This window comes from Neopsephotus bourkii, unplaced genomic scaffold, assembly GCF_033783945.1.
Source record: "Neopsephotus bourkii isolate Nb327-2 ecotype Australia unplaced genomic scaffold, CSIRO-AGI_Nbou_v1 NB_1445, whole genome shotgun sequence".
Classification (NCBI taxonomy): Eukaryota; Metazoa; Chordata; class Aves; order Psittaciformes; family Psittacidae; genus Neopsephotus; species Neopsephotus bourkii.
This window is the reverse complement of record NW_026901922.1, coordinates 26,582-50,736: the sequence shown is the minus strand read 5'-3', so window position 1 is coordinate 50,736 and position 24,155 is coordinate 26,582. Positions and strand designations below refer to the sequence as shown.

Genomic DNA, 24,155 nt, shown 5'->3' with positions numbered 1-24,155 from the left:
CCATCCTTCCCATCCTTCCTGTCCTTCCCATCCTTCCCATCATCCCCATCCTTCCCATCATCCCCATCCTTCCCATCATCCCCATCCTTCCCATCCTTCCCGTCCTTCCCATCCTTCCCATCATCCCCATCATTCCCATCCTTCCCATCCTTCCCATCCTTCCCATCCTTCCCGTCCTTCCCATCCTTCCCATCATCCCCATCATTCCCATCCTTCCCATCCTTCCCATCCTTCCCATCATCCCCATCCTTCCCATCCTTCCCATCATTCCCATCCTTCCCGTCCTTCCCATCCTTCCCATCATCCCCATCATCCCCATCCTTCCCATCCTTCCCATCCTTCCCATCCTTCCCATCATCCCCATCCTTCCCGTCCTTCCCATCCTTCCCATCCTTCCCATCCTTCCCGTCCTTCCCATCCTTCCCATCCTTCCCATCCTTCCCATCCTTCCCATCCTTCCCATCGTCCCCATCATTCCCATCCTTCCCATCCTTCCCATCCTTCCCATCCTTCCCATCCTTCCTGTCCTTCCCATCATCCCCATCATTCCCGTCCTTCCCATCCTTCCCGTCCTTCCCATCATCCCCATCCTTCCCGTCCTTCCCATCATCCCCATCCTTCCCGTCCTTCCCATCATCCCCGTCCTTCCCATCCTTCCCAATCCTGGACCGCTTCTGCCCGGTTGTTTTCCTGCTCTTGCAGCCCTCCCCATGGAAATCAAACTCCCCTTTAGCCCCGTCCCTGCCTGTGGAACCAGCTCTGGAGCAACACAAGCAGTGGGACGCAGGTGCATCCCATGGGAGAGCTGGAGGGTGCTGGGTTAGGGCTGGGTCTATCCTGCCCCCAGAGCCTGTGTCCCAGGGGAGGCACTGAAGCTGTTGCCAAACCCAGAGCTTTGGTTGCCAAAGGCCGCTCTCGTGGCGCTGTGCCGCGGGCTCTGGTGTCTCCATGGGCTCAGGGGGCATCTTTAGCTTTGTGGGGTGAAGATGGGGGGGTCTGAAGGCGTTTGGGGGCCATGGGGTGCTTTAGGAAGGGGTAGGAGCCGATGGAGGCCCCTCAGGGCTCTTGTCCTGGTGCAGACAGGAACGGATGCGCCCTGCTCCGCTCCGCCGGTTGCTATGAAGGATGTGATGGGGGGGGACCACGAGGCTCGGGGGGGGCCTTGGGACCCTGTGGGTGCTGGGATGAGCTCTGGGATGGGTGCAGGCGACTCCCGGAGCTCACAGAGCTGTGAAGCAAAAGCCTTTTGTGCACATAAACCAAATAGAAGCTTTGACACTGGAGCGCTGCGGGGCAGAGCAAGGCCGGGGCTGGGGCCAGGGAGAGCGCTTGGGGCTTGGATCCCTTTGTGGGACCGGTCCCGTGTGGAGCATCCCAGCTTCCAGCGAGCCCCATCCGCAGAGGGGGTGTGGGGACCGCTTGTGGACCCCAATGGACCCAGCTCCGGACTGGGAGCTCCAGTGCTCCCATGGGATGACACTTACCTACCTCGCCTGGAGGTGCTTTGGGATCCTCCGGCTCCAAGAGGGAATTGCAAAGGGAACCCCAGCACAAACCCCCCCTCTCCATAAGGCTTCAAGAGGGGTTTTCCTCTGGTTTCTCACCCACGATCCCATTGGATTCCCCCCTTTCCCGATGGATACAGGGCTCTTCTGAAGCAGATGCAGAAGAGCGCGGTCGCTGTCTAACCTCTGTTGAGTGACTCGTAGGTACTGACCTCCCGATATTTAAGTGTTTCCTATCTATTTGCTGTAAAGTTTTGTATATTTTGTAAGCTCCCCCCGTAGATGTCCCCTTCGGGTTCTTTTCTACTCCCTCCATCGACGGCTCGGCACAAAGTGTGGTTTTATTTAGAATAATAAAACGGGAAACGCCGACCTCTTGCGCCCGGCTTCTTCCAGGCAGCCCCATGGAGGTCCCAGCGCATCCCTGGCTCCCTGCATCCCGCCCCCGTGCTCCAGGGTGGCAGAGCCCGGTGTCCCCATGGTGGTTCCTCAGCAGGGGGGGGAGATGAAGCCTCCTTGAACCCATGGAGGGAGCGCCCCCGGTTGGGGTTCCTTGGTGAGCCCGTTCCATGCAGCCGGGGCTGGTGCTGGGGGGAGCTGGGGCTGTTGGTGTTTGGGAGCTGCTTTGGTTTATGCCGGTGCTGGGGAGCCCTGCTCGGGTCGGGGTGAGCTCAAGCAGAGCTGCTCCCATAGGAACCAGGCTGAGAAGGGGGGTCCAAGGATGCTGGGGAGGGACCAGCGATGGGACAAGGGGTGATGGGGTCAGGCTGGAACAGGGGGGGTTTGGGTTGGAGATAAGGAAGCTCTTCCCTATGAGGGTGCTGGGGCACTGGGATGGGTTTGGATGCTCCATCCAGGTTGGATACAGGGGTTTGGAGCAAGCTGCTCCAGTGGAAGGTGCCCATGCCCATGGCAGGGGTTGGAACTGGGTGAGATTTAAGCTCCCTTCCACCCGAAACCATCCCATGGGTCTATGATTCCTGCTGGGAGCCATGGATTGAGCTGGAGCAGCCCCGGGCTGCTGGTGCAGGGGTACCCATGGCAGGGTTACCCTAAGGGGTGCTGGAGGCTCTAAAGGGATACGCAGGGACCCAGCTGAAGGATTTGCTGGGCTCCAAGCCCTGCTCCCTCTGTGGGGCTTTAGGGGGGGTTATTTGAGGCCAGCCTGGCCCTGGGGTCTGAGCGAAGCTGCAGGTACAGGAGAGGGGTTTTCTTATCAAAAGAAGGAAGTTTATTGGGTCAAACACCAGATTTTAGAGGTTTCGACTGGAATATCTTGTCCTGGTTCCATGTCTCCCATTAGGATTGGCATTGGCAGAAGGGAAGGATCGGGATCAGAGCTGGGGGTCTGCTTCCCATTCACTGGTGCTGGGGCTTTGCCTTGTGCCCAGGTGATGGGGATGAAGGAGCTGGGACCGCGCCGGTCCCCAAGGCCAGGCTGTGACACTGGGGGTAAGGAGCGTAAGGAAGAGGAGCAGCACCAGTTGCTTCCCTGAGCTGGACACTGGGATGGGAACAGGGACTGGAGCCGGACACTGGGATGGGAACAGGGACTGCAGCTGGACACTGGGATGGGAACAGGGACTGGAGCTGGACACTGGGATGGGAACAGGGGCTGGAGCTGGACACTGGGATGGGAACGGGGACTGGAGCTGGACACTGGGATGGGAACAGGGACTGGAGCTGGACACTGGGATGGGAAAAGGACACTGGGATGGGAACAGGGACTGCAGCTGGACACTGGGATGGGAACAGGGACTGGAGCCGGACACTGGGATGGGAACAGGGACTGGAGCCGGACACTGGGATGGGAACAGGGACTGGAGCCGGACACTGGGATGGGAACAGAGACTGGAGCTGGACACTGGGATGGGAACGGGGACTGGAGTTGGACACTGGGATGGGAACAGGGACTGGAGCTGGGCACTGGGATGGGAACAGGGACTAGAGCCGGACACTGGGATGGGAACGGGGACTGGAGCTGGACACTGGGATGGGAACAGGGACTGGAGCTGGACACTGGGATGGGAATGGGGACTGGAGCCGGACACTGGGATGGGAACAGGGACTGGAGCTGGACACTGGGATGGGAACAGGGACTGGAGCTGGACACTGGGATGGGAACAGGGACTGGAGCTGGACACTGGGATGGGAACGGGGACTGGAACTGGATGACCTCAAGCTCCTTTCCACCCCAACCCATTCCCTGGACCCATATCCGAGGGCTCCAGCTTCATCCCCAGTGCAGCTCCTCTCCACCCCAACCCATTCCATGGATCCATATCCGAGGGCTCCAGCTTCATCCCCAGTGCAGCTCCTCTCCACCCCAACCCATTCCATGGACCCACATCCGAGGGCCCCAGCTTCATCCCCAGTGCAGCTCCTTTCCACCCCAACCCATTCCCTGGATTCATATCCAAGGGCTCCAGCTTCATCCCCAGTGCAGCTCCTCTCTCTCAGATGGATCTGGCTTCCTCTCAGCCCCATAGCGAGCAGAGCCCTGGGGCAGGCACTGACTGACGCTGCCAAGAGCGGAGCTGCTGGCGGTGATAACGGAGCCCGGGATATCCTGGCCCCCGCCCCGCAGCCCCACATCCTGCCCCGGGGCTTGCTCACGCTCTGCTCTGGTAGAGGCGCTCTTTATGGGGCAGCTCAAGGCCTGTGGGAGATTGATGGACCCGCTCCTTCCCCTCCCCTGCCCAGGGCTCGACCCGCGGCGCGTGACGGCCGAACCCGGACAATGATGAACGCTCTCCGGATGCTCCGGGTTCTTACGCGGCCGAACCCCGCGTTCCGGCCCTCAGGAATGGGGCGTTCCCAAGGGAACACGGCCCCGGCTCCAAGGATGCTCACAAACCCAAGGGTGGCCTTGAACCTGCCCAGCTTGGGTGCAGAGCACAGGGGAGCTGCTGAGCCCGGGTCCTTCCTGCCCTGCTGGAGGCTCAGCCCTCGGGGTCGTGCCGCCTTCATCTCTGTGCAATCAGGCTTTGGGGCCTCTGCTGGGCATTCCCAAGGGATGGATCCCTTCTGTCCTGCTGGGGCAAAGGGGGCAGCGTCCAGGCTTTGTGTGTGGGGAACGGTTGGGCTTGATCTGAAGGTCTTTGCAACCCAGTTGATGCTGTGGTTCTATGATTATGGTTCTATCAGTCCATGGTTATGGTTCTATCAGTGCATGATTATGACTCTAATTCCATGACTATGACTCTAATTCCATGACTATGACTCTAATTCCATGATTATGACTCTAATTCCATGATTATGACTCTAATTCCATGATTATGACTCTAATTCCATGACTATGACTCTAATTCCATGATTATGACTCTAATTCCATGATTATGACTCTAATTCCATGATTATGACTCTAATTCCATGACTATGACTCTAATTCCATGACTTTGACTCTAATTCCATGACTATGACTCTAATTCCATGACTATGACTCTAATTCCATGGTTATGACTCTAATTCCATGATTATGATTCCACGATTATGACTCTAATTCCATGATTATGACTCTAATTCCATGATTATGACTCTAATTCCATGATTATGACTCTATTTCCATGATTATGACTCTAATTCCATGATTATGACTATAATTCCATGATTATGACTCTAATTCCATGATTATGACTCTAATTCCATGATTATGACTCTAATTCCATGATTATGACTCTAATTCCATGACTATGACTCTAATTCCATGATTATGACTCTAATTCCATGATGCTCAGGGGCTGCAGCAAGGTCTCTGTATCCCCCAGTCCGCGGTTGGTACCCAGCCCCGCTCCGCAGCACAGGAGGTGACCAGACAAGAAGTGTTGAAGAGCAAAGAGTCTCCTCATCCCCAAGGGAAGCCGTTAGTTGGGGGGGCCGTTTTCCTTGGCGATGACTATGGAGTGCTGCGTGGAGGAGGAGGAGGAGCTCTCCGCGCCCTTGTGCTTGCCCTGCTCCTTCGGGATGTACTTGACGACGGCCGAGATGAGCCTGGTGCGGAAGCTCTTGCTCAGGAAGTTGTAGAGGACGGGGTTGACGACGCAGTGGAGCAGCGTGAAGCAGTCGATGATGTCGTAGAAGAAGTAGAGGAGGTGGGCGAAGGTGCAGTGGAGGACGATGTGGCTGCCGTCGAGGGTGAGCAGCGTGAGCAGGATGTGGAAGGGCAGCCAGCTGATGAGGAAGACGAGGATGTAGGCGTAGATGAGCAGGCAGTGCTTCCTGCTCTCCGGCTTGGAGCGCCTGACGAACCTGGCCGTGAGGACGTTGAAAACGGCGATGATGGGGAAGGGGATGAGGAACCCGATGGCCGTGGTGGCCAAGCTGATGGCCAGCGCCCACTCGTCGTAGGTCTCGAAGGGGGCCATGAAGATGCAGATGGGCTCCCCGGTGTTGACCAGCTGCATGTGCGTGACCTCCAGCACCGGGATGGCTGCTGCCAAGAGCCAAGCGGCGGCGCAGACGACGCGGCGCGCGCGGTGCTGGTGCCTGCGCCAGAAGAGGGAGGAGCTGGTGAGGGACACGTAGCGGTCCACGCTCAGGCACGTGAGGAAGAAGATGCTGGCGTACATGTTGGCGAAGTAGAAGTAGTGCGTGAAGCGGCAGAGGAAGCTGCCCCAGAGCCAGGTGTAGTCCAGCATCACCTCCAGCATCCAGATGGGCAGCGAGAGCAGCACCCCCAGGTCAGCGATGGCCATGTTGAGGATGTAGAGGTTGAGCAAGCTCCGGTTGGCCCGGCTCTGCCAGTTGACCCAGATGACGAGGAGGTTCTCCACCAAGCCCACCACGAAGATGAGGAGGTAGAGGATGAAGAGGATCACGCGCTTGACGTTCTCGTCCAGGCTGAACTCGCAGAAGCTGTAGGTGTAGTTGAGCAGGTGGAAGAGCTCGGACCAGTTGTGGTAGTCCCGGTACTCGTTGAGGAGCGTGTGGGTCTCACTGGGGGCAGTGGTCACCTCGGCCATCCTGGTGGCTGCAAGGCAAGGGGAAGCTCAGCACCAGCTGTGATGGGGAGGATGGAGCAGAGGGATGAAGGGTGCTGGCAGCACCCAACAGCCCTGAGGCTGCAGCATCAACCACTGCGGACGCAGAGCTGACAGCCCAGGCCAGCAGCTCCCGGCCAAGCCCTGCTGTGGGGATGCTCCTATTGGGATCCCAGTATGTTAGAGATTGGAAGGGACCTCAAGAGCTCATCCACTCCAATCCCCCTGCAGAGCAGGAACACCCGGATAAGGTTACACAGGAACGGGTTTTGAATGCCTCCAGAGAAGGAGACCCCACAGCCTCCCTGGGCAGCCTGGTCCAGTGTTCTGTCACCTCACTGAGAAGGAGTTGAAGTGGAACCTCTTGTGTTCCAGTTTGCACCCATTGCCCCTTGTCCTATCATTGTTTGCCACTGAGAAGAGCCTGGCTCCATCCTCGGGACACTCCCCCTTTATATATTTATATACACTAATAAGGTCACCCCTCCATCTCCTCTCCTCCAAACTATAGAGACCCAGCTCCCTCAGTCTCTCCTCATAGGGGAGATGCTCCACTCCCTTCAGCATCCCAGTTGCCCTGCGCTGGACTCTCTCCAGCAGGTCCCTGTCCTTAAACCGAGGGGCCCAGAACTGGACCCAGTATTCCAGACTGGACCCAATATTCCAGACCCACCGGGACTTCCAAGGAGGTGACAAACCCATAACCTGAAGGGGCAACGCAATTGACCCGAGCATCCTTTAACTGCCTCGAGCTGCATCCGTGCAGTGAAGGCGCCGCAGACCCCATCCAGCCCCAAACCCAACCGTTCCCTTGGGAAACAGGAGCGTGCTGAGCTTGGAAGCAGGAATCCCCCCCTCATCATCATCAACCCCCCATCACCCCCCAAGCCCCAAACCACAGGGACAGGCCCTGGACCCCCCCCCCGTTCCCATCGCTCCTCACCTTGCGGCAGGTCCTGGGAGAGCTGCGGCCGCACTCGGATGCTGCTGGATGCGGATGCGGCTCCGGGCTCCTCTCTGCTCCTCTGCTCGGACGCCTCTGGGGCAGCGGAGCCGCAGCGCGGAGCTCGGGGTGGGCTTTTTGGCTGCTTCCCCTCAGGAAATGAGCCTCGTGGTCCGGCATCCTGCGGCAGCGCAGCGCCCCTGACACTTGACTCCGTTCCCAGCGCCCCGCTCCCGTTTGAGCTCGCTGCTGGGAACGGTGCCCCTATGGGAGCTGCAGGAGGCACCGAGCCCCAAGAGCTCCGCTCCCAAGGGGTCCACCCTGCCCTGCTCCCGCTGGGGGTGCGAGGGGAAGCGCATCCCTTGGGATGGAGCCGGCTCCTCCCGCAGCTCGGGGTGTCCTAGGGGTGGGTTAAGGCACCAGCATCCCTCACGCTCCCATGGTTCCTATGGGGGGGAAAGGGCTGGAAGCGGAGCCTGTGCCCGCAGATGGCAGCGGCCACGGGAGCGGTGATCGGCGGCTCCTTGACGGCTGCTTTGGCACGGGAAGGGAGGGGGCTTGGGCCGTGCCCCGGTGCTGGGGGGGCCCCGATGGCCGCGGCCGGGGGGAACAATGGCAGGAAACGGCCCCGTTTGTGCTGGGCAAGCGGCTCGGAAGGAAGCGCCGGGGCTCCGATAACGGCGGCGGGGCCCGAGGCAACGGCGGGGAGCGGCTGAGCCCCCGCAGGCAGGCACCGGGTCCCGGCCCCGGAGGCAGGAGGGAGCCCTGAGCTCAACGGGGAGCTCTGGAGCAATGGGGAGGGTTTGGGCTCAATGGGGAGGGTTTGGGCTCCATGGGGAGGGTTTGGGCTCAATGGGGAGGGTTTGGGCTCAATGGAGAGGGTTTTGGGCTCAATGGGGAGGGTTTGGGCTCAATGGGGAGGGTTTTGGGCTCAATGGGGAGCATTTCAGCTGAATAGCGAGCATTTTGGCCCAACAGGGAGTGCTTTGGCTCACTGGGGAGCGCTTTTTCAAACTGGGGAGCATTTTGGCTCAATGGGGAGCATTTTGGCTCATTGAGGAGTGTTTTGGCTCCATAGGGAGCATTTTGGCCCGATGGGGAGCATTTTGGCTCCATAGGGAGCCTTTAGGCCCAATGGGGAGCGTTCTGGCTCCATGGGGAGCATTTAATGCCCTTGGGAACCGCATGGGAGGTCTGGTTGTTTCCCTAAGCCCTGCGGGGTGCTCAGCGATGCTTTCTTGCCTGGGTGTTGCAGTTTGCACAAGGGCCCCGTGCGCTGTCCACCTGCAGCACCCACAGGGGTGCCTTGGGCTCGCATGGGCTCGGCCCGTGTGGGAGTGAGGGCGCTGCTGACCCCGCTCCAGGCTCAGGGCCCTGATCCCCAGCTCTGATCCCTGCTCAGCCCTTAATGATGGGGATGGAGGATGCAGGAGGGCCCCGAGGGTGAGCAGGGCCTGGAGCAGCTCCCATAGGAGCCAGGCTGAGAACACTGGGGCTGGAGCAGAGGAGCTGCGTGGGGAGCTCAGAGCAGCTTCCAGTGCCTGAAGGGGGGTACAGGGATGCTGGGGGGGGACCTGCAGCAGGGATGGGAGCGATGGGACAAGGGGTGATGGGGTCAGGCTGGAACAGGGGGAGCTCAGGTTGGAGATAAGGAAGCTCTTCCCTATGAGGGTGCTGGGGCACTGGGATGGGTTGAATGGAGGAGGTTTGGATGCTCCATTGCTGGCAGTGGTTGGAGCACCCTGCTCCAGTGGAAGGTGCCCGTGCCCATGGAACTGGATGAGCTTTGAGCTCCTTTCCAACTCAGATCATTCCATGTCCTTGTCCCTGGCCAGGGAGCACCCAGCACCCCGGGAGCTGATGCCCCGTGGGGCAAGGAGGAGCCTTTGACTCCATCCCCATGCTCAAGGCTTTCTCACACCCATCCCTCTGATTGCACAACCCTTGCCCCATTGTCCAAGCTGCAGGCACCCTGTTGCCGTTGCACAAGCGCCCGCCTTGGCTCTGCATGGGGAAGGGTGTGACTGGGTGCCAGGTGTGGGGTGGGGAATGTGGGGCAGAGGCACCCGGTACGTGGGTACGTGCCTGCTGCATGCACAGGGGAGCAGTGGGAGCTGCTGCTCGCAGCGTTAGCAGTGCCTTTAGGGTAATGGTTGGATGTGATGGGCTTAAAGGGCTTTCCATGATGCCACAAGCAGGATGCTGCTTGGGATAACGGCCCGAACCCCGTATGCACAGGGGAGCAGTGGGAGCTGCTGCTCGCAGGTTAGCAGTGCCTTTGGGGTAATGGTTGGATGTGATGGGCTTAAAGGGCTTTCCATGATGCCACAAGCAGGATGCTGCTTGGGATAACGGCCAGAACCCAGTATGCACAGGGGAGCAGTGGGAGCTGCTGCTCGCAGGTTAGCAGTGCCTTTGGGGTAATGGTTGGATGTGATGGGCTTAAAGGGCTTTCCATGATGCCACAAGCTGGATGCTGCTTGGGATAACGGCCCGAACCCAGCATGCACAGGGGAGCAGTGGGAGCTGCTGCTCACAGCGTTAGCAGTGCCTTTAGGGTAATGGTTGGATGTGATGGGCTTAAAGGGCTTTCCATGATGCCACAAGCAGGATGCTGCTTGGGATAACGGCCCGAACCCAGCATGCACAGGGGAGCAGTGGGAGCTGCTGCTCGCAGCGTTAGCAGTGCCTTTAGGGTAATGGTTGGATGTGATGGGCTTAAAGGGCTTTCCATGCTTGGGATAACGGCCCGAACCCAGCATGCACAGGGGAGCAGTGGGAGCTGCTGCTCGCAGCGTTAGCAGTGCCTTTAGGGTAATGGTTGGATGTGATGGGCTTAAAGGGCTTTCCATGCTTGGGATAACGGCCCGAACCCAATGGCGCTGCTGGAGGATGAGCAGGGCCACAACCCTGGTGTGGCCCCATCCACGACCGATCCCAAACCCGAACCCAGGAGCAGGAATCGCCTTTATTGAGCATTGGGCACTGAACCCTTGCGTTCCCCACAGCCCTGCCTCAGGCTCTGCGCGCCGGCAGGGGCTGGTGCTTGGCAAAGAGGCGGTCGGAGAGGGCGGTGGGCGCGTAGCTGAGGGGGATGTAGAGCAGTTTGGCATCCCAGCCCGCGGCGTAGCGGCACCGCGGGTAGCGGCTGGTCAGCGCGTGCTCCATGCAGCCCGTCACCAGCGCCAGGTTGGGGCTGCACACGTCCTTCATGGTCCTGAAGGACTCCAGGACTGGGGGAGCAGGGGGCGGTCGGGATCAGCGCCCCGAGGCTGCGGTGATGGGGGTGATGGGAGCGCTCTCTTTGAGCATCCCTTAAGCTTTAGGGGGTACTCACAGTGCTTCAGGTAACCCTCCCCGTAATCCGCTTTGATTTCCTCCGGGAGCTTCTCCCACACAGCCAGAAAATGCTTCTGGATGTTCTCCCCGTTGGTGATGTTGGTCTGGAAGTACCCGGGCTCGATGATGCTCACCTTCACCCCGAAGTTGCGCATCTCCAGCCTGCAAGGGATCAAACCCCATGGCAGCACCCGGGGGTCCCAAGCAGAACCCGAGCACCCCAATGGGCACAGCACGAGGCTGGATGGACCGAAGCCAAAGCAAACGGCATCGCCATCGGCCCTGGATCCGGGATGGGGGCAAGGTCCGCGGCGTGGGGCTCAGTGCGGGGGCACCGGTGCCGGTCGGCGCGGTCACAGCCTCCTGCGCTGCGGGAATGAAGTCAAAGCGCTGCCAAGTCCTTCTCCTTTCCCTCGCTTGGGGCTGCCTCTGCGTGCGCCGCGGCTCGGATCCCTCCCGCGGGCCCCAAGCTATGGCGCAAGCTCGCCCTGGCTGCACCAGGAAGGGCTTTGGCACATGGGTGCCGAGCGGATAAAGAGCCCATAGAGGCGAATGGGGACCCCGGGGCAGTGTCTGCGGTGCTGGGCTTACCGGAGGCTGTCGGAGAAGGCTTCCACGCCGAACTTGGAGATGCAGTACCCCCCTCCGAAGAAGGAGACGCGGCCCATGACGCTGGCCACGTTGACCACGCGGCCCCGCGCCCGCCGCACCAGGGGCAGGACGCTCAGCGTCACCTCGATGAGGCCGATGAGGTTGACGTTGATCACCTTGAGGAAGTCCTCCTTGCTCAGCCACTCGTTGGGGGCGGAGGGGGTGCCGGTGCCCGCGTTGTTCACCAGCCCCCAGAGCCCTAAGGGGAGAGGGGATGGGGTGAGCCGGGCCCTACCCGGTACCCCCATACAGGAGGGGGCTCCCCAGCGGCGCTGCCCCATCCTACCTCTGTCACCCACTCGCTCCTTGACCCATGCGGCGGCAGCAGCGATGCTGGGGCTGGAGGTGACGTCCAGGAGCAGGGTCTGCAGGCGCGGGGACGCAGCCGCCCGCAGCCGCTCGGCCCCCTCCTCGCTCTGGCACGCAGCGAGCACCCGCAGCCCCCGCGCATCCAACTGCCGCGCCAGGAGGTTCCCGAAGCCGCTGTCGCAGCCCGTGATGAGCACGAACTTCTCCGGGAGCCCCGGTACCGTTTGGCGCTCCCGGTACCAGCGCCGCAGCAGGAACAGCGCCGCCAGCGCTGCCAGCGCGTACAGCCACATCCCCGCACCCGCACCCGCACCGGGACCCGCACCGGGACCCGCTCCTGCTTAAACCGCCGCTCCCCCGTCCCGCCCCGTCCCGTCCCGCCCCGGGCCTGCCCATCCCCGCCCCGGGCCCGCGGGCTCAGCCCCGCTCCGTGCGGCCGTCGGGGTTATCGTTAACCCGGAGCGGGTTCCGCACTCCCCCCATGCGCTGCAGCCGCGGGACCACCCGGGACCTGCACCCATGAGCACACGGGACCTGCTTCTGTGACCGGCCATGACCACCCGCGTCTAAGCATGACCACCCGTGTCTAAGCATGACCACCCGTGTCTAAGCATGACCACCCGTGTCTAAGCATGACCACCCGCGTCTAAGCATGACCACCCGTGTCTAAGCATGACCACCCGCGTCTAAGCATGACCACCCGTGTCTAAGCATGACCACCCGCGTCTAAGCATGACCACCCGTGTCTAAGCATGACCACCCGTGTCTAAGCATGACCACCCGTGTCTAAGCATGACCACCCATGACCATCACTGTGAAGACCCCCCCTTGACACCAGTGTGAAGCTGTGACCAATCCATGACCTCATGGGATCTGCACCCATGACCCCCCATGGCCACGCGGGACCCCGGAGCCCTCCGGATCCTTCCGAGCGTCCCCGAACCCTCCTCCGGACTACATCTCCCGGCATGCCCCGCGCCCCGCTTCCGGCCGCTTCCCGCCCGCCATGGCGCGGTTCGAACCCGCGGCGCTGCCCGAGCTGCTCCCGGTTTTCTACCGGCGCCTCTTCCCGCACGGAGCCTACGGCCGCTGGCTCGGCTACGGCGGCGGTGAGGGGGAGGCGGGAGCGGGGCGGGGGGGCGGGAGCGGGGCGGGGATGCGGTACCGGGTCCCGGGAGCTTCGGTACCGGGTTGGGTCTATGGGACTGGGTCGGGCATGCGGTACCGGGTTGAGGATGCGGTACCGGGTCGGGGATGCGGGACCGGATTGGGGATGCGGGACCGGGTTGGGGATGCGTTACCAGGTTGGGGATGCGGGACCGGGTCAGGGCTGTGATACTGGATCGGGGATACGGTACCGGGTTGGGGCTATGGGACCGGGTTGGGGATGTGGGGCCGGGTAGGGGCTGTGGTACTGGGTCGGGGATGCGGTACCGGGCTGGGGATGTGGGACCGGGTCGGGGATGCTGTACCGGGCTGGGGATGTGGGACCGGGTCGGGGATGCGGTACTGGGTTGGGGATGCGGGAGCGGATCGGGGCCCTGGGACCGGGTCCCGGGAGCTTCGGTACCGGATTGGAGCTGCGGGAGCGGATTGGGGCTGCGGGAGCGGATCGGGGCTGTGATACTGGGTCGGGGATGCGGTACCGGGTCCCGGGAGCTTCAGTACCGGGTTGGGGCTACGGGACCGGGTTGGGGATGCGGTACCAGGTCGGGGATGCGGTACCGGGTTGGGGATGCGGGACTGGGTTGGGCATGTGGGACTGGGTTGGGGATGCGGGACCGGGTTGGGGATGCGGGACCAAGTTGGGGATGTGGGACCGAGTAGGGGCTGTGATACTGGGTCAGGGATGTGGGACCGGATCGGGGCTGGGATACTGGGTCGGAACTGTGGTACCGGGTTCGGGATGTGGAATCAGGTTGGGGATGCGGGACCGGGTACTGGGGGTTGTGGTCCTGGGGGCTGCAGGACTGGGTCGGAGCTGTGGTACCGAGTATCAGGGGCTGCGGTCCCAGGGGCTGCGGTACCGGGTTGGGGATGCGGTACTGGGTACTGGGGGTTGCAGTCCCAGGGGCTGCGGTACTGGGTTGGGGCTGTGGTCCCAGGGGCTGCGATACCGGGTTGGAGGCTCCGATACCAGGTCCTGGGGGCTGTGGTACCAGCCCGGGGTACCCCATAACCATCCTCCGCCCCCCGCAGTGGTGAAGAACTACTTCCAGCTTCGGGAGTTCTCCTTCACGCTGCGGGACGATGTCTACGTGCGCTTCCAGTCCTTCGGCAGCCCCCAGGAGCTGGAGCGGGAGCTGCACAGAACCAACCCCTACAAGATCGACATCGGCGCCGTCTACTCCCACCGGGTGAGTCCTGCGTGGGGGCACCCCAATGGGGAACAGGGCCCCGTGGGGCTGAGCCCATTCCCATCCCATTCCATCCCATCCCATCCTATCCCATCCCATCCCTTCCCATCCTATCCCATCCCATCCCTTCCCATCCTATCCCATCCCATCCCATCCCATCCCATCCCATCCCGCAGCCCAACCAGCACAACACGGTGCACTTGGGAGCCTTCCAGCCGCAGGAGAAGGAGCTGGTCTTTGATATCGATATGACGGACTACGACGATGTCCGGACGTGCTGCAGGTTCCCCAGAGGAGCTGGGAGAGCTGGAAAGGGGTAAAAGCGGGGTGCAGGGGCAGGGGGTGCAGCCTGACCCATTGCTCCCTGCCCACAGCTCTGCTGATATCTGCTCCAAGTGCTGGACCCTGATGACCATCGCCGTCCGCATCATCGACCGTGCGCTCGTGGGTGAGGGTCCGGGGACCCCTCCTGCACCCATGGATGGGGTTGGGTTGGGAATGGCGCATCCCAACCCGCTCCCGCTGTCCCCTCCATAGAGGACCTGGGCCTGAAGCATCGCCTCTGGGTGTACTCGGGCCGGAGGGGTGTCCACTGCTGGGTGTGCGACGATGCCGTGCGCAAGTGGTCCCCAGCGCTGCGGGCGGCCACAGTGGAGTACCTGAGCCTGGTGAAGGTGGGTGCATGGGGAGCCGGGCACCCCTGATGGCCCCCGACCCGCTGAGCATCGCTGTCCCCACAGGGTGGAGCAGAGACCGTCAAGAAGGTGACGCTGTCCGAGCCCATCCACCCCTTCATCAGGTCGGCTGGGGACCCCCTTGCCTGGTGGTGGCGGGTGCTGGGTGATGCTGGGTGATGCTGGGTGATGCTGAGTGATGCTGAGTGATGCTGAGTGATGCTGAGTGATGCTGAGCGATGCTGAGGGATGCTGAGTGATGCTGAGTGATGCTGAGTGATGCTGAGTGATGCTGAGCGATGCTGAGGGATGCTGAGTGATGCTGAGTGATGCTGAGTGATGCTGAGTGATGCTGAGTGATGCTGAGTGATGCTGAGCGATGCTGAGTGATGCTGAGCGATGCTGAGTGATGCTGAGCGATGCTGTGTGATGCTGAGTGAGTGATGCTGAGTGATGCTGAGCGATGCTGAGTGATGCTGAGTGATGCTGAGTGATGCTGAGTGAGTGATGCTGAGTGATGCTGAGTGAGTGATGCTGAGTGATGCTGAGCGATGCTGTGTGATGCTGAGTGATGCTGAGCGATGCTGAGTGATGCTGAGTGAGTGATGCTGAGCGATGCTGAGTGAGTGATGCTGAGTGAGTGATGCTGAGTGATGCTGAGTGAGTGATACTGTGTGATGATGCTGAGCCTCTTCCCTGCTCCACAGGCGCTCGGTCTCTGTGGTGGAGAAGTACTTTGAGAGCTACGCCCTGGTGGGGCAGGATATCCTGGGCAGCCCGGAGAGCTGGGCCAAGGTGCTGGCCCTCGTCCCGGAGGATATCCTTCCTATGGAGGGCAATGCTGCAGGGCCCGGTGCTGGATGGAGGCTCCAAGAGGGGGGACAGGGGAATCCCAGGGGATGCTCAGCCACTGGAACCGGGTACCCGGGGGATGATGGAGTCAGCATCCCTGGCAGTGCTCAAGGCCAGGCCTGGAGCACCCTGCCCCAATGGAAGCTGCCCCTGCTGTGGGGCTGGAGGAGCATTAAGGTCCCTTCACCCCAACCCAACGCCCCGGTTCTCCCCTTGCCCGTGCCCAGCCTTGACCCCCCCCACAGCACCGCGAGGCGCTGCAGGCCGAGTTCCCCAAGAAGCGGGACTCGGTGCATCGCTGGGAGCTGCTCAGGGGCCGCATGGAGCGGACGCGGGTGAGTGTGACCCCATCCCGGGAGCAGGGCCTGGGCTCCAGCGCCCACCCCACTGCCCCTGCCCCACACGTGTGCCCCACAGAAGCAGGCAGCGGCCGGGAAGGGCGCCCCGTGCTTCGCGGACTGGGAGGTGATGCTGCAGTTCTGCTTCCCCCGCCTCGACATCAACGTCAGCAAAGGGGTCGGGCACCTCCTGAAGAGCCCCTTCAGCGTCCACCCCAAAACTGGTTGGTCTGGGGGGGGGGTGGCACCGCACAGGGAGAGCATCCCAATAGGGATGGCATCTCATAGGGAGAGCATCTCATAGGGATAGCATCCCAATAGGAATAGCATACCAATAGGGATGGCATCCCAATAGGGATGGCATCTTAATAGGGATGGCATCTCATAGGGATAGCATCCCAATAGGGATGGCATCTCACAGGGTTAGCATCCCAATAGGGATGGCATCTCCTAGGGATAGCATCTCAATAGGGATAGCATTCCACAGAAAGAACATCCCAATAGGGATAGCATTCCGTAGGGAGAGCATCCCAATAGGGATAGCATCCCAATAGGGATGGCATCTCATAGGGATAGCATCCCAATAGGAATAGCATCCCATAGGGAGAGCATCCCATAGGGAGAACATCCCAATAGGGATAGCATCCCAATAGAGACAGCATCCCATAGGGAGAGCATCTCAATAGGGAGAGCATCCCATAGGGATAGCATCCCATAGGGATAGCATCCTATAGGGCCAGCAACCTCCTTACAGAGAGCAACCCCATGCCTCTGCTCTCCTTCAGGTCGCATTTCGGTGCCCCTGGACCTGCAGAAGCTCGACCAGTTCGACCCCTTCTCTGTCCCCACCATCAGGTACGTGCTGAGCAGTGGGGCCCGGCTCTGTCCGCAGCCCCCCCCAGTCCCACCATGGAATGAACTGGGGTGGAAAACACCTTGAAGCCCATCAGGCCCCTGCCCACAGCTCCCTGTGCCACGAGCTGGATGCGGCCGGGGCCGCTGAGGAGCAGGAGGATGGAGCGGGGATGGAGCCGGAGCCGGAGCCCAAGCGGCGCGCACGGGGTGAGTGTGACTGGGGAGGGGGGGGGAATGGGGGGGTCCCCCCATGGCTCCTGCTCTGGGGGGGTCCTCCCATGGCTCCTGCTCTGGGGGGTTCCCCCATGGCTCCTGCTCTGGGGGTCCCCCCATGGCTCCTGCTCTGGGGGGGTCCCCCCATGGCTCCTGCTCTGGGGTCCCCCCCTGGCTCCTGCTCAGCCCCAGCTCCTGCAGGCTACAAGAGGACGAGCCTGGCGCCCTACGTGCGGCTCTTCGAGCTCTTCGTGGAGGACATGGAGCGAGCGCGCCGGGGGGAGCTGCTGCGGAGGAGCGGTGGGAGCCGGCGGGGGGCTGCGGCTGCAGGGGGGCAGGAAGGGAGGTGAATGGGAGCCCCAGTGGGACCTGAATGGGAGCAGAATGGGACCCATATGAGAGCCTGAATGGGAACAGAACGGGAGCACCAATGGGAACTGAATGGGAGCAGAATGGGACCTGAATGGGAGCAGAATGGGAGCCTGAACGGGAGCACCAATGGGAACTGAATGGGAGCAGAATGGGACCCAAATGGGACCCATATGAGAGCCTGAATGGGACCAGAATGGGAGCCCCAGTGGGACCTGAATGGGACCCAAATGGGAGCCTGAATGGGAGTGGGAGCCCCAATGGGAACTGAATGGGAGCAGAATGGGACCCAAATGGGAGCCTGAACGGGACCAGAATGGGAGCCCCAACAGGACCTCAATGGGAGCAGAATGGGAGCCCCAATGGGAGCAGAATGGGAGCGCCAATGGGACCTGAATGAGAGTCAAATGGGACCTGAATGGGAGCCCCAATGCGAACCTAAATGGGAACCCCAGTGGGACCTAAATGGGAGCCCCAATGGGACCTGAATGAGAGCCACAATGGGAGCCAAATGGGACCCAAATGGAAGCTTGAATGGGACCAGAACAGGAGTCCCAATGGGACCTGAATGAGAGCCCCAATGGGAGCTGAATGGGACCCGAATGGGAGCTCCTGGCTACAAACCCCCCGTCTCTCCTCATTACAGACCTGCAAGGAGACTTCTGAGCCCTCCGCCATCGTCCCCTCCGGTGCCCGGACCCAGATCCCGGTCCCTGCCCCACTCCCCCCCGCCCCACACGGACCCTTCTCTGGTTTTGTGCCTTTTCTATGCAAACATCATTAAATGTCCCCATTCACCGTGTGCCTGCGCCTGGAACCTGCCTCTGCCTTGGGGTTGTGGGACTGCTGCCCCCCATACCCTGCCCTATAGCGGGGGTTCGGCCCCATACCGGGGGTCCCAGCCCCACACGGGGGCCCGGAACGGAGGGACCCGGAACGGAGGAGCCCGGAACGGAGGGGCCCGGAACGGAGGGACCCGGAACGGAGGGACCCGGAACGGAGGGACCCGGAACGGAGGGACCCGGAACGCAGGAGCGCGGTGGCCGGACCCGGCCGAGCCACGCGGCCCCGTGCCCCGGATGTACTCATCCTCCCGGAAGTCCCCCATCCAGCCGCTCGCCTCTCTTTCCGCCGCCATCTTGGACCCTGCTCCCCTCACAGTGAGTCCCGCCACCGCCATCGAGCACCATCCGGCACCATCCGCCGCCATCCGCCGCTCCGGGGCCTCGGCGGGAGCCCATAGCCCCATACGGGCCGCCCCCGGGCCGGGCGGGAGGGAGGCAGGGAGGGAGGGCAGCGGGAGCCGGGCCGCTGGGGCCGGGAGGGCCGGGAGAAGGCGGCCTGTACCGGGGTGTCCGGTAGCCGGTGGCGGCGGGCGGCCCCCGGCCATGGTGCGTTCTCCCTCTCCCCAGAAATGCCCGGCGAAGCGACAGAAACCGTCCCGGCCACCGAGCAGGAGCTGCCGCAGCCGCAGGCTGAGACAGGTAAGGCCAGGCCTGGGCCGGGGGGGGGACGGACACACACACACACCGGGACACCGGACCCGCAGCCGGTCGGTGTTAACGGGGGGAGCTTGACCCCCGGGGGGCTCCGCGTTGCTGCTTGCGTTCGGTTGTTCCCCCCCCCAAACCCGGCTGTTGGAAGCGGGGTTGAAGTCATTGCGTTGGGGCACCCCCCGGTGTCGCAGGCCCCTCGGGTGTCATTGGAGCGATGGGGATGGGCCGGGGGCTGAGCACATCCCGGGGTCAGGAGCCCTCCAAGCGCTGCAACCGGTTGGGTTTGGGAATGGGCCGCGTGTGGGAATGTCCCAGGTGGAGCAGGGCTCCATCGGAGGGGTCCCGGTGCTGGGGGGCTGCGCGGCTCTGGTGCATCCCAGGAATACCCCATGGGATGCTGCGGGCTTGGGGAGGCTGCTCCTGGGAAAGGACCTGCATTGCCGGAGCTGAACGGGAGCTTGTGGGCTCAGCACCAGTGTGGCAGCAGGGATCGGGGCCCTGCTCTTCCCACCCTGGTTTTCCCTGTGAGCGGGGTCTGCCCGAAGGGGGCTCAGGAGGGAGTGTGGGGCTGAGTGACGGCTCTTGCTGGGGCAGCTGCGGCGCTGAGCACCGGGACCTGCTGTGCTCTTGGGCTCCCTCCAGGAATCGCTGGGATTCCTGCGCTGGGGCCGCTTCCCAGCATCCTCCCCATTCCCAGCTGGGAGCATCCTCAGAGGGTGCTGGTGGCTGGGAATGGGCTTCCCCTGGGGGCCGTTGTGTGGGCAGCTCCCGGCAGGGGTTGTTGCTCCTTCCTGGAGCAGGACGTGTCCTGGTGCCTGTTGGCTCCGGGCAGGTTCCATCTCCTCCCACTGGGATAGGCTTGGGAAGTGACTAAGAGGTAATGACATCAGGACAGGGAGCTCTTGGAGCGAGGCCAGAGGAGGCCGTGAGGGTGAGCAGGGGCTGGAGCAGCTCCCATAGGAGCCAGGCTGAGAACACTGGGGCTGGAGCAGAGAAGCTGCGTGGGGAGCTCAGAGCAGCTTCCAGTGCCTGAAGGGGGCTACAAGGATGCTGGAGAGGGACCTGCAGCAGGGATGGGAGCGATGGGACAAGGGGTGATGGGGTCAGACTGGAACAGGGGGAGTTCAGGTTGGAGATAAGGAAGCTCTTCCCTATGAGGGTGCTGGGGCACTGGGATGGGTTGAATGGAGGAGGTTTGGATGCTCCATTGCTGGCAGTGGTTGGAGCACCCTGCTCCAGTGGAAGGTGCCCCTGCCCATGGAACTGGATGAGCTTTAAGGTCCCATCCAGCTCAGACCACAGAGGAGGCTCTGAGGCCTCCACTCGTGTTGCTGCTTGGGGGAAGCAGGGAGCTGAGGATGCTCTGTAGCTGCCTCCGGGCTCTGAGTGATGCCGTGCGTGCGTGGGGCTGGGGCAGGTTCCACTGTCCCGACCAGCTCCGGTGCTGGTTCCACTGGTCAGACTGGCTGCTCTGGCAGCCTCTCCCCAGTGCACTTCCCTTTCATCACCAGCTGGCCTTGGGAATGGTGTAAGGGGAAGATGCTCCCATCTCTTGTCTTAACGCGTTGTTCTCACCCCGCAGCCCCTGTCACTGCTCCTGTCCCAGCGCCAGGTACTGGGGATCCACTTTAACCCCTCGTGTGGCACCGTAACCGTTCTGGGGGAGGGACAGGGGTGCAGTTACATTAACCCTTAACAGCCTGCAAGGGGTGGTGGGGGACAGGTCACTGCATGGAGCCAGGACTCAGCATCCTGTGTCCCACAAGGCTGGAGGAGGCTCTGCCAGAGCTGGATTCTAATGCTCAGTGGATCCTCATGCCAGGATGGGGCTTCCCAGCCTCTGGGGTCTGGCCAGGCCTCTGTGGAGCTTGGGACGCCCCCTCTGGGAGGGAGCTCGGCATTCCCAGTGTTCCCATGCCAAGGTTTGAGTGGGGGAACCCGGGGCCTTGTGCTGGTCCCTAGAAGGGGATGAAGGCCCTGTCTGTGCTGGTGCATTGGGTGATGCTGTTCTGCTGGGGGGGGACAGGGCCGTGTGTCCCCCCATGCTCCCTTCTCTCATGGGTTCACTCTCTTTCTCTCCTGTAGCTGTTCCTCTCCCTGCTCCCTCCCCAGCCCTGACCCCAGCCCAGGCTCTCCCAGCAGAGCTGCCCAGTCCCAGCCCTGCTCTGCTGCCCCCCCCGGCTCCCATTTCCCCCCCTGTGGTCCCAGCTGCGGCCATCCCCGTGTTCTCTGGCCCCCCGCAGCTCCCTGCCCCAGCTCTGCAGGTCCCGGTTACCATTGCCTCCCCTCCAGCCCCAGGCTCTCCAGGGCCTGCCCCAGTTCACCCAGTGTCCCCAGTGGCTCCTGCTCCTCCTGCCGCTGCTGTGCCAGTGCCCCCCCCCGCAGCGCTCTCCTCCCCTGCCCCCCCTTCCCTTCCCCTTGTGCCACCCCCTCCCCCGCTGTCCCCCCCTTTCCTGCCTGCCCCCACTGTGCCCCCCAAGGCTGCAGCTTCTCCCCCGGGCCCGCCCCCCCCCCCGGCCTTCCTGGCTGCCCCCAGGGCCCCGCTCTCACCCCCTGCGCTGTCCCCGGGGGTTCCGGCTGCCCCCGCAGCCCCTGGGGCTCCTGCCCCTGCCCTTACCCCTGCAGCCCCTGGGGCTCCGCTCCCTGCCCCTGCCGGGCCCTGGGCCCTGGGCCCTGCCCCGCCCCTGCCCCCTCTGGCAGCTGCCCCCTCTCCCCCAGGGCCACCCCCAGCGGCTCCACTGAGCCCCACGTCCCCAGGGGTGGCCCCTGGGCCCCCGGCCCCTGGCACCCCGGCAGGGGCAGCTCCCGGGAGCCCGGTCCCTGCTCCTCCTGCAGCCAAAGCAGCCCCTGTGGCCCCCATCCCTGGCCCAGTTCCTCCTGCTCCTGCAGCCAAAGCAGCCCCCGAGAGCCCTGTCTCTGCCCCTGCCCCTCCTGCAGCCAAAGCAGCTACTGAGGGCCCCATCCCTGCTCCTCCTGCTCCTGCAGCCAAAGCAGCTCCTGAGGGCCCTGTCTCTGCCCCTGTGGGCCCGGTCCCTGCTCCTCCTGCAGCCAAAGCAGCCCCCGAGAGCCCCATCTCTGCTCCTCTTGCAGCCAAAGCAGCTCCTGAGAGCCCGGTCCCTGCCCCTCCTGCAGCCAAAGCAGCCCCTGTGGGCCCAGTCCCTGCTCCTGCTCCTGCTCCTCCTGCAGCCAAAGCAGCCCCTGAGGGCCCTGGCACTGCCACCTCCCTGCCTGTCCCACCAGTGATGGCAGCTCCTGCCCCTCCTGCAGCCAAACCGGCTCCTGTGAGCCCTGCCCCTGCCCCTGCTCCTCCTGCTGCTGCCACAGCAGCTCCGGCCCCTCCTGTGGCCAAACCGGCTCCTGTGAGCCCTGCCCCTGCCCCTGCTCCTCCTGCTGCTGCCACAGCAGCTCCTGCCCCTCCTGCAGCCAAACCGGCTCCTGTGAGCCCTGGCCCTGCCCCTGCAGCTCCTCCTGCTGCTGCCACAGCAGCTCCGGCCCCTCCTGCAGCCAAACCGGCTCCTTTGAGCCCTGCCACTGCCCCTGCAGCTCCTGCCCCTCCTGCTGCCCCCTCCCCGCCTGTCCCCCCAGCTCCACCAGCCCCAGGGAGCCCAGTCCCTGCTCCCTCAGCCCCTGCTCCCTCAGCCCCTCCTGCCCCCCCTGCAGCCAAAGGGACTCCTGCGAGCCCAGGCCCTGCTCCTGCCCCCCCTGCAGCCAGAGGGGCTCCTGCGAGCCCAGGCCCTGCTCCCCCGGCCACAGCAGCTCCTGCTGCTGCCAAAGCAGCTCCAAAGAGCCCCGGTGCAGCCACCCCAGCTCCAGCCACCCCTCCTGCAGCCAAGGGAGCTCCATCGGCTCCTGCAGCCGAGGCAGCTCCTGGGAGCGGGGGCTCTGCTCCATCAGTGCCAGCCAAGGCAGCTCCGTCAGCTCCCAAGAGCCCCGATGCAGCTCCATCAGCCCCAGCCAAGGCAGCTCCATCGGCCCCTGCTGCCCCTCCTACAGCCAAGGCAGCTCCCGGGAGCCCCAGCTCTGCTCCATCAGCCCCAGCCAAGGCAGCTCCAGCAGCTCCCAAGAGCCCCGGTGCAGCTCCATCAGCCCCAGCCAAGGCAGCTCCATCGGCCCCTGCTGCCCCTCCTACAGCCAAGGCAGCTCCCGGGAGCCCCGGCTCTGCTCCATCAGCCCCAGCCAAGGCAGCTCCATCAGCTCCTGCTGCCCCCCCTGTAGCCAAGGCAGCCCCAGCAGCTCCCAAGAGCCCCGGTGCAGCCCCATCAGCTCCCAGGAGCCCCGGTGCAGCCCCATCAGCTCCCAGGAGCCCCGGTGCAGCTCCATCAGCTCCTGCAGCCAAGGCAGCCCCATCAGCTCCCAAGAGCCCCGGTGCAGCTCCATCAGCCCCAGGTGTTCCTGGTGCCCCCCAGAAGCCACCTCCCGATGCCTCTGCTCCCCCCAAGGCCCCGGCTGCCTCTGCCCCCCCTCCCGCTCCCCCCAGCAAGAAGCAGAGCCCCGGGAAGGCCACCAAGCGCCCGTCCCCATCCAAACCCAGCACCAAACCCCCCCCCACCATCACCAATGCCAACGAGGACGAGGAGCTGCCCCCCCTGCTCCCCCCGGAGCCGCCGGTGCAGCCCATCCTGGTGGATCTGGCTCCCCCCGAGGCTCCTGCTCCGGCCAAGCAGCCCGGCCTCAGGAATGACAAGGGTATCTCCCTATGGATTGCTGTGTGCATGGCGTGGCACTGCCTGGATACTAACCCGCCACCCCATGGCACTTGGTGTGTGTTGGGCTCTCCAGGGAAGGGGAGGCAGGGCTGGGGGACACGGAGGCGATGTACCCATGGGGTCAGGGCATGGCGTGGCCCAAGGGGCACTAACAGCGTGTGCTCAGGGCACGGTGGGGCTTGTGGCATGGCTCAGCCTGAGCTGGCTTCACGGGCCTGCTCCATGGCCTGGTGCCCACCAGCCAAGAGGAGCTGGGGCCAAACCGGGCTCTGGGGAAGCTCCTTTGCCTGCCCAAGCTGTTGGGCTCCTGTGTGGAGCTTGGGGGAGGAGGCCCCGGGCCCCACTGGAGGCACTGGTGCATGAGAGGGCGTTGTGGTCACCGGCTTTGTGCTTCCCGAGCAGGAGCTGGCAGGAGGCAGCGCTGAGGCCGAGCCGAGCATCCAGAGATGCTCCTGCGGGGTCACTCCATGTAGGGCTGCAGGAACCAGGGTCCATCCCTGGGCTGTGGGGCTGAGCTCCAGGTGCTGCCTGGCCCAGTCTGACACCAGCTTCACGGCGCTGAGTGGAAC

At 63.2% G+C, this 24,155-nt stretch overlaps 4 protein-coding genes across 5 annotated transcripts in view; 2 read left to right on the top strand and 2 right to left on the bottom strand.

Moving 5' to 3' along the window:
• Positions 1–24,155, top strand: part of NACA (nascent polypeptide associated complex subunit alpha) — a 31,345-nt gene that overhangs the window by 4,914 nt on the left and 2,276 nt on the right. Inside the window, exons 1-2 of one of the 2 annotated variants that reach the window (XM_061368746.1) lie at positions 18,506–18,544; positions 18,797–18,868. In XM_061368746.1, the coding sequence (XP_061224730.1) occupies positions 18,799–18,868 (70 nt within the window). In that variant the 5' untranslated portion in view covers positions 18,506–18,544; positions 18,797–18,798. Of the gene's footprint in view, positions 1–18,505; positions 18,545–18,796; positions 18,869–24,155 lie in introns of those variants that run through there. The other variant, XM_061368747.1, reaches the window with a different exon arrangement.
• Positions 5,369–7,648, bottom strand: GPR182 (G protein-coupled receptor 182). Its single transcript, XM_061368741.1, has 2 exons — positions 7,428–7,648; positions 5,369–6,474 (listed from the first exon to the last, which is right to left on the bottom strand). Exon 2 carries the CDS (start codon positions 6,464–6,466, stop codon positions 5,369–5,371), a length of 1,098 nt encoding a protein of 365 aa, XP_061224725.1. The 5' UTR covers positions 6,467–6,474; positions 7,428–7,648.
• On the bottom strand, positions 10,425–12,037 carry LOC133220542 (retinol dehydrogenase 16-like). Its single transcript, XM_061368744.1, has 4 exons — positions 11,704–12,037; positions 11,358–11,616; positions 10,765–10,928; positions 10,425–10,660 (listed from the first exon to the last, which is right to left on the bottom strand). The coding sequence occupies exons 1-4, from the start codon at positions 12,017–12,019 to the stop codon at positions 10,443–10,445; spliced, it is 957 nt and encodes a 318-aa protein (XP_061224728.1). The 5' UTR covers positions 12,020–12,037; the 3' UTR covers positions 10,425–10,442.
• Positions 12,682–18,186, top strand: PRIM1 (DNA primase subunit 1). Its single transcript, XM_061368756.1, has 13 exons — positions 12,682–12,835; positions 13,926–14,083; positions 14,260–14,366; positions 14,458–14,531; positions 14,621–14,757; positions 14,824–14,882; positions 15,465–15,579; positions 15,858–15,944; positions 16,027–16,171; positions 16,733–16,802; positions 16,912–17,009; positions 17,217–17,315; positions 18,031–18,186. Exons 1-13 carry the CDS (start codon positions 12,733–12,735, stop codon positions 18,048–18,050), a joined length of 1,272 nt encoding a protein of 423 aa, XP_061224740.1. The 5' UTR covers positions 12,682–12,732; the 3' UTR covers positions 18,051–18,186.

Bases quoted from the DNA above. Each gene is read 5' to 3' on its own strand.
- GPR182 (XM_061368741.1), bottom strand. From the start codon at position 6,466: ATGGCCGAGGTGACCACTGCCCCCAGTGAGACCCACACGCTCCTCAAC.
- LOC133220542 (XM_061368744.1), bottom strand. From the start codon at position 12,019: ATGTGGCTGTACGCGCTGGCAGCGCTGGCGGCGCTGTTCCTGCTGCGG. The intron at 10,929-11,357 runs GTAAGCCCAGCA...GATCCCTTGCAG, and splicing joins GCCTTCTCCGACAGCCTCCG to GCTGGAGATGCGCAACTTCG. The intron at 10,661-10,764 runs GTGAGTACCCCC...CTGCTCCCCCAG, and splicing joins GGAGGGTTACCTGAAGCACT to TCCTGGAGTCCTTCAGGACC.
- PRIM1 (XM_061368756.1), top strand. From the start codon at position 12,733: ATGGCGCGGTTCGAACCCGCGGCGCTGCCCGAGCTGCTCCCGGTTTTC. The intron at 14,084-14,259 runs GTGAGTCCTGCG...CCCATCCCGCAG, and splicing joins GCGCCGTCTACTCCCACCGG to CCCAACCAGCACAACACGGT. The intron at 14,367-14,457 runs GTTCCCCAGAGG...CCCTGCCCACAG, and splicing joins GATGTCCGGACGTGCTGCAG to CTCTGCTGATATCTGCTCCA.